The 7,500-nt window shown below is 46.9% G+C and overlaps 2 protein-coding genes across 2 annotated transcripts in view; both read right to left on the bottom strand.

Annotated features, from left to right (window-relative positions):
- Window positions 1–7,500, bottom strand: part of pals1a (protein associated with LIN7 1, MAGUK p55 family member a) — a 93,911-nt gene that overhangs the window by 10,561 nt on the left and 75,850 nt on the right. The gene's annotated exons all lie outside the window — the stretch shown is intronic.
- Window positions 1–7,500, bottom strand: part of ccdc88c (coiled-coil domain containing 88C) — a 70,547-nt gene that overhangs the window by 27,456 nt on the left and 35,591 nt on the right. Inside the window, exons 16-19 of the mRNA XM_080784012.1 lie at window positions 4,664–4,909; window positions 3,897–4,010; window positions 2,410–2,560; window positions 1,388–1,677 (exon numbers count right to left, since the gene is read on the bottom strand). Coding sequence (XP_080640138.1) covers window positions 1,388–1,677; window positions 2,410–2,560; window positions 3,897–4,010; window positions 4,664–4,909 — 801 coding nt within the window. The remainder of the gene's footprint in view (window positions 1–1,387; window positions 1,678–2,409; window positions 2,561–3,896; window positions 4,011–4,663; window positions 4,910–7,500) is intronic.

Here is a 7,500-nt window from a genome sequence, read left to right as displayed (position 1 = left end):
TTGTATATTAAATTAAAAATACTTTAATAATTGAATATACAACTAACAACACACAGTGAAAGTTGCGTGGCGTGCGGGGGGTGAGGCGGGCAGCAATAAGGGAAGCGAAGCGAGAGGAGAAACAGACAGCTTTATTTAATGTGTCATGTAGGTGCGTGCGTGGACATGACAGCAAGGCATGCGAGGTGAGAGGGAAACAGACAGGGTAGGCCTACAACTTTATTTAATTCATGCAGGTGTTCGTTCTTTATTTATTTAACAACACACCAGTTAGTTGGGCTTGCAAGTTGCGTGTGCGTGCTGTGCGTCTGTGCGTGTGTATGAGAGAGGGGGGTGAGGCGGGCAGCAGCAAGGCACGGGAGAAACTTATTTTTTCATGTTACCATGGTTTCAGGAAACGTATTGCCGTTTTCATGTCGCAAAAACGAGGGCGAGGCTTGATTTCATAGGGCGTGCCAGATAGATTTCAGCCGTCACATTTATTAACGTCAGAACGAAATTAAGGAAGGATCAGCTGTTTGCGATCACTGTATAAATGCCGTGGCGACGTGGGTGTACTACGAAACCTGCACTCGAATCTGTGGCAGATTTTACACTCGACTGATAAATGAGGGCCTAAGTAACTGTTTAGATTGTTTTGAAAGTTGTCTTTAGCTTTTTATTTTTTAATTCACACAGTTTACCTTTTCCTGATTGTATCGTGATGTTTCTTCCATGTGATATCGTATCACTCAATGACACTGAAAATTAGTTTAATTACTCACTGATAATGAGTAGACAAGAGGTATGGTAATTTAACCTCCCGTAGCGTCGCTATGGGTTAGTTCTAAATAGTTTAATTAACTAGTTATAATTAACCCTTTACCTCCCGTAGCGTCGCTAAGGTCTTCTTGTCGATGGTCTAGTTATAATTAACCCTTTACCTCCCGTAGCGTAGCTAACGTCTTCTTGTCGATGGTCTGGTTATAATTAACCCTTTACCTCCCGTAGCGTAGCTAAGGTCTTCTTGTCGATGGTCTGGTTATAATTAACCCTTTACCTCCCGTAGCGTGGCTAACGTCTTCTTGTCGATGGTCTAGTTATAATTAACCCTTTACCTCCCGTAGCGTAGCTAACGTCTTCTTGTCGATGGTCTAGTTATAATTAACCCTTTACCTCCCGTAGCGTAGCTAAGGTCTTCTTGTCGATGGTCTAGTTATAATTAACCCTTTACCTCCCGTAGCGTAGCTAAGGTCTTCTTGTCGATGGTCTAGTTATAATTAACCCTTTACCTCCCGTAGCGTAGCTAAGGTCTTCTTGTCGATGGTCTAGTTATAATTAACCCTTTACCTCCCGTAGCGTAGCTAAGGTCTTCTTGTCGATGGTCTAGTTATAATTAACCCTTTACCTCCCGTAGCGTCGCTAAGGTCTTCTTGTCGATGGTCCCTTGCTTCCTAAGCTCCTTGTTGTCTCTCTCCAGCTCCTTGGCTTTGATTGACACCTCCTTCAGCCTGTCCACCTCCTTGGCCCTGGCCCCGCCCTCCTTCTCCACGGCGACCAATCGCCGGGCCTTCTCCTCCAGCTCCGCCTCCTTGGCCTCCAGCTGCGTTCCGATTCGCCAGCTCTCCTTCTCCAGCTGCTTCCGCTCCCTCTCCGATTGGTCCAGGTCCGAGCGCAGGCTCCGCCTCTCCTGGTCTCCTTGATTGATTGATTGATTGAAATGTTAATGTCACAGTTTGTATGTTTCTACATCAGTGGTTCTCAAACTATTTCATGTCAAGGACCCCCAGAAGTAACCTGACGCTGCCAGATCCTAGAAGCTTGCTACACATGTTTGTTTCACAGCTTATTGGGATCTGGGATCTCGGAAGCAAATTCGATGACGGGGCTGTTCCTTTTTTTCAAGATACTCGGTAGATGATTGGATGTGACCGTCTGTCTATCACCGTGTGGGCGTCCAAACACAACCAATCATATTGACGTGTCTATATAGCTTCACATCCGGTTTCGCACATGTACGGAACGGATCGGTGTTAGCTGAACTCCCTGAGAGATCCCAGATGGAAGCTGTGTTGGGGAACATGGTTACCCAATACCGCCCCCATCTGGCAGCGTCAGGTTACCCCAGAAGTATCTGTAATTAGGCGCCGACCCCCATCTGAAAATATGTAGTTCCGCCAATATGCATTTTAGTCGAATAAATCAACTGTAGATTTGGTCGACTAAAATCTCATGATGTTTAGTCGATTGAAACTAGACGAACACTAAAACATTCCCGGGTGACTAAAATGCGACTAAAACGAAATGAAAGCTATTCAAGAGACTAAATGACTAAAACTAAAATCAAGATTTGCTGCTAAAAACAACACTGCATGATGGTGTAGCGGTGAGGTGAGCAGGGGTGAGGTGGGCAGGGTGAGGTGGTGTTACCTTCCTCCCGTCGTCTCCTCTCCTCCTCCCTCAGCTCCTCCACTTCCCTCCTAAGCTCCTCCCCTCCTCGCTCCGCCTCCTGCCTGGCTCGCTCCGCCTGCTCCGCCTCCACGCGGCTCTGCTCTCTCTCCTCCCTCGCCCGCTCCCTCTCCTGGAAACAATGAGTACAAAGTAACGATGCGTTAATTAACAATGAGTACAAAGTAACGATGCGTTAATTATCAATGAGTACAAAGTAACGATGCGTTAATTAACAATGAGTACAAAGTAACGATGCGTTAATTAACAATGAGTACAAAGTAACGATGCGTTAATTAACAATGAGTACAAAGTAACGATGCGTTAATTATCAATGAGTACAAAGTAACGATGCGTTAATTAACAATGAGTACAAAGTAACGATGCGTTAATTAACAATGAGTACAAAGTAACGATGCGTTAATTAACAGTGTGCTGAACGGGTTACAGCCGTTAGGACGAAGGGTTGGGAAGTCCTTCAACATGCCTGTTCTGGGGTCAGTTGTTATGTGTGTCACTGTGAACTGTAGACGCGAAGACCTGTTCTGGGGTCAGTTGTTATGTGTGTCACTGTGAACTGTAGACGCGAAGACCTGTTCTGGGGTCAGTTGTTATGTGTGTCACTGTGAACTGTAGACGTGAAGACCTGTTCTGGGGTCAGTTGTTATGTGTGTCACTGTGAACTGTAGACGTGAAGACCTGTTCTGGGGTCAGTTGTTATGTGTGTCACTGTGAACTGTAGACGTGAAGACCTGTTCTGGGGTCAGTTGTTATGTGTGTCACTGTGAACTGTAGACGTGAAGACCTGTTCTGGGGTCAGTTGTTATGTGTGTCACTGTGAACTGTAGACGTGAAGACCTGTTCTGGGGTCAGTTGTTATGTGTGTCACTGTGAACTGTAGACGTGAAGACCTGTTCTGGGGTCAGTTGTTATGTGTGTCACTGTGAACTGTAGACGTGAAGACCTGTTCTGGGGTCAGTTGTTATGTGTGTCACTGTGAACTGTAGACGTGAAGACCTGTTCTGGGGTCAGTTGTTATGTGTGTCACTGTGAACTGTAGACGTGAAGACCTGTTCTGGGGTCAGTTGTTATGTGTGTCACTGTGAACTGTAGACGTGAAGACCTGTTCTGGGGTCAGTTGTTATGTGTGTCGCTGTGAACTAGAGATGCCTCGATACCATTTTTTTCAGACCGAGTACGAGTACTTTCTTTTAAGTACTCGCCGATACCGAGTACCGTAAGTTTGCGCAGTTTACATCCCCAAAAATGTGTCACTCTCTCGGTTCTGCACCGCTTGCTGGAGAAGTATATATCACTGTCGAGGGCAGCGCATCTAATTACACACACAGTTATGCGTGTGGGCGCGCACGTGTGTGTCTGTGTGTGTGTATACATTGATGTATTGGCGAACATTGAAGTATTGGCGAACATTAACAATGTGTGTGTGTGTGTGTGTGTGTGTGTGTGACCTGGGTAAAGGAGGTCAGGGTGACCTCCAGTCTCTCCCCTCTCCTCTTCTCTCCTCTCAGCTCCTCTCTGCTGTCCTCCACTTTGGTCTGCAGCTCCTCTCTCTCTCTCTGCACCTGTTACAGTACATAGTTAACCTCTCTCTCTCTCTCTCTCCCGTATCGTAGCACAGCGTAGCATAGCATAGCATAGCGTAGGATTCTCTCACCTCCATCAGCTCCACCTTCAGTGTATTGTAGCGTAGCAAAGCGTAGCATAGCGTAATATTCTCTCACCTCCATCAGCTCCACCCTCAGTGTATCGTAGCGTATCGTAGCATAGCGTAGCATAGCGTAATATTCTCTCACCTCCATCAGCTCCACCCTCAGTGTATCGTAGCATAGCGTAGCATAGCGTAGCGTAACATTCTCTCACCTCCATCAGCTCCACCCTCAGTGTATCGTAGCTTAGCGTAGCGTAGCGTAGCATAGCATAGCGTAGCGTAGCGTAACATTCTCTCACCTCCATCAGCTCCACCCTCAGTGTATCGTAGCGTAGCGTAGCATAGTGTAGCGTAACATTCTCTCACCTCCATCAGCTACACCCTCAGTGTATCGTAGCGTAGCATAGCGTAGCGTAACATTCTCTCACCTCCATCAGCTCCACCCTCAGTGTATCATAGCGTAGCATAGCGTAGCGTAGCGTAACACTCTCTCACCTCCATCAGCTCCACCCTCAGTGTATCGTATCATAGTGTAGCATAGCGTAGCGTAGCGTAACACTCTCTCACCTCCATCAGCTCCACCCTCAGCGTCTCCAGGCGGCTGGTGGAGGAGCGCAGGCTCTCCAGGGAGCAGCGGAGCTCCAGGTTCTCCTTGGTGAGAGCCTGGTTCTCCTCCTGGCACGGCGCCAGCCGCCCCGCCTCCCTGCGCGCCTCCTCCGTCTCCCTCCTAGCCCGCCGCGCCTCCTGCTCCGCCGCCGTCACCTCCTTCTGCAGCGCCTCGGCGCGCTCGCTGGACGCACGCAGGGACGCCATCTAGTGGACGGACACACACACACACACACACGCGCGCGCAGGGTTAACCACATTCTGGACGGGAACCCCTTTTGGGGTTTTTTAAACCCGTTCTGACCTGAGATCAGATTCATACGAGGTTTCCACTGGACTCACACTGGTCTGATTAACCCATTCTGACCCATTCTGAGTCAGTCGTTCTTCGATTTTTCAAAAATAGCAGACCTACAAGCTCGTATGAGCTTGTAGGTCTGCTATTTTTCAATAGCTAAAGCGTAGCATGATGCTAACACCAAAAGGGGTTCCCGACCAGAATGGGTTAAAGCATTAGGTTTAGCTATTGAAAAATAGCAGATGTACAAGCTCGAGCTTGTAGGTCTGTTATTCTTTTTTTTAAGTGATGAAAATATTGTGCAAATCTTTGAATATATATATTCTTTCGGAGTGAAGGTTATTGGTTGTGCCGCGCCCCCTCTACGCAGCCATTGGTTGCAGTTTCATGGTTGGACAAAAATCATCCACCACTACCATTCCAGACTGTACGACGGAAGCATTTATATTTGACTCATGATCGGAGCTTCCGTTGCTCCAGACTGTACGACGGAAGCATTTATATTTGACTCATGATCAGAGCTTCCGTTGCTGCAGACTGTACGACGGAAGCATTTATATTTTACTCATGATCAGAGCTTCCGTTGCTGCAGACTGTACGACGGAAGCATTTATATTTGACTCATGATCAGAGCTTCCGTTGCTCCAGACTGTACGACGGAAGCATTTATATTTTACTCATGATCAGAGCTTCCGTTGCTCCAGACTGTATGACGGAAGCATTTATATTTGACTCATGATCAGAGCTTCCGTTGCTCCAGACTGTACGACGGAAGCGTTTATATTTGACTCGTGATCGGAGCTTCCGTTGCTCCAGACTGTACGACAGGAAGCATTTATATTTGACTCATGATCAGAGCTTCCGTTGCTCCAAACTGTACGACGGAAGCATTTATATTTGACTCGTGATCAGAGCTTCCGTTGCTCCAGACTGTACGACGGAAGCATTTATATTTGACTCGTGATCGGAGCTTCCGTTGCTCCAGACTGTACGACAGGAAGCATTAATATTTGACTCATGATCAGAGCTTCCGTTGCTCCAGACTGTACGACAGGAAGCATTTATATTTGACTCATGATCAGAGCTTCCGTTGCTCCAGACTGTACGACGGAAGCATTTATATTTTACTCATGATCAGAGCTTCCGTTGCTCCAGACTGTACGACGGAAGCGTTTATATTTGACTCGTGATCGGAGCTTCCGTTGCTCCAGACTGTACGACAGGAAGCATTTATATTTGACTCATGATCAGAGCTTCCGTTGCTCCAGACTGTACGACGGAAGCATTTATATTTGACTCGTGATCAGAGCTTCCGTTGCTCCAGACTGTACGACGGAAGCATTTATATTTGACTCATGATCAGAGCTTCCGTTGCTCCAGACTGTACGACGGAAGCATTTATATTTGACTCGTGATCAGAGCTTCCGTTGCTCCAGACTGTACGACGGAAGCATTTATATTTGACTCGTGATCGGAGCTTCCGTTGCTCCAGACTGTACGACAGGAAGCATTAATATTTGACTCATGATCAGAGCTTCCGTTGCTCCAGACTGTACGACAGGAAGCATTTATATTTGACTCATGATCAGAGCTTCCGTTGCTCCAGACTGTACGACGGAAGCATTTATATTTTACTCATGATCAGAGCTTCCGTTGCTCCAGACTGTACGACGGAAGCGTTTATATTTGACTCGTGATCGGAGCTTCCGTTGCTCCAGACTGTACGACAGGAAGCATTTATATTTGACTCATGATCAGAGCTTCCGTTGCTCCAGACTGTACGACGGAAGCATTTATATTTGACTCGTGATCAGAGCTTCCGTTGCTCCAGACTGTACGACGGAAGCATTTATATTTGACTCGTGATCGGAGCTTCCGTTGCTCCAGACTGTACGACAGGAAGCATTAATATTTGACTCATGATCAGAGCTTCCGTTGCTCCAGACTGTACGACAGGAAGCATTTATATTTGACTCATGATCAGAGCTTCCGTTGCTCCAGACTGTACAACGGAAGCATTTATATTTGACTCATGATCAGAGCTTCCGTTGCTCCAGACTGTACGACGGAAGCATTTATATTTGACTCATGATCAGAGCTTCCGTTGCTCCAGACTGTACAACGGAAGCATTTATATTTTACTCGTGATCGGAGCTTCCGTTGCTCCAGACTGTACGAAGGAAGCATTTATATTTGACTCATGATCGGAGCTTCCGTTGCTCCAGACTGTACGACGGAAGCATTTATATTTGACTCGTGATCGGAGCTTCCGTTGCTCCAGACTGTACGACGGAAGCATTTATATTTGACTCGTGATCGGAGCTTCCGTTGCTCCAGACTGTACGACGGAAGCATTTATATTTGACTCGTGATCGGAGCTTCCGTTGCTCCAGACTGTACGACAGGAAGCATTTATATTTGACACGTGATCGGAGCTTCCGTTGCTCCAGACTGTACGACAGGAAGCATTTATATTTGACTCATGATCAGAGCTTCCGTT

The sequence above is a fragment of the Protomyctophum bolini genome (assembly GCF_963924005.1).
Source record: "Protomyctophum bolini genome assembly, chromosome: 15".
NCBI classification, from domain to species: domain Eukaryota; kingdom Metazoa; phylum Chordata; class Actinopteri; order Myctophiformes; family Myctophidae; genus Protomyctophum; species Protomyctophum bolini.
The sequence above is the reverse complement of the archived record's forward strand: the minus strand, read 5'-3'. Positions and strand labels throughout refer to the sequence as shown.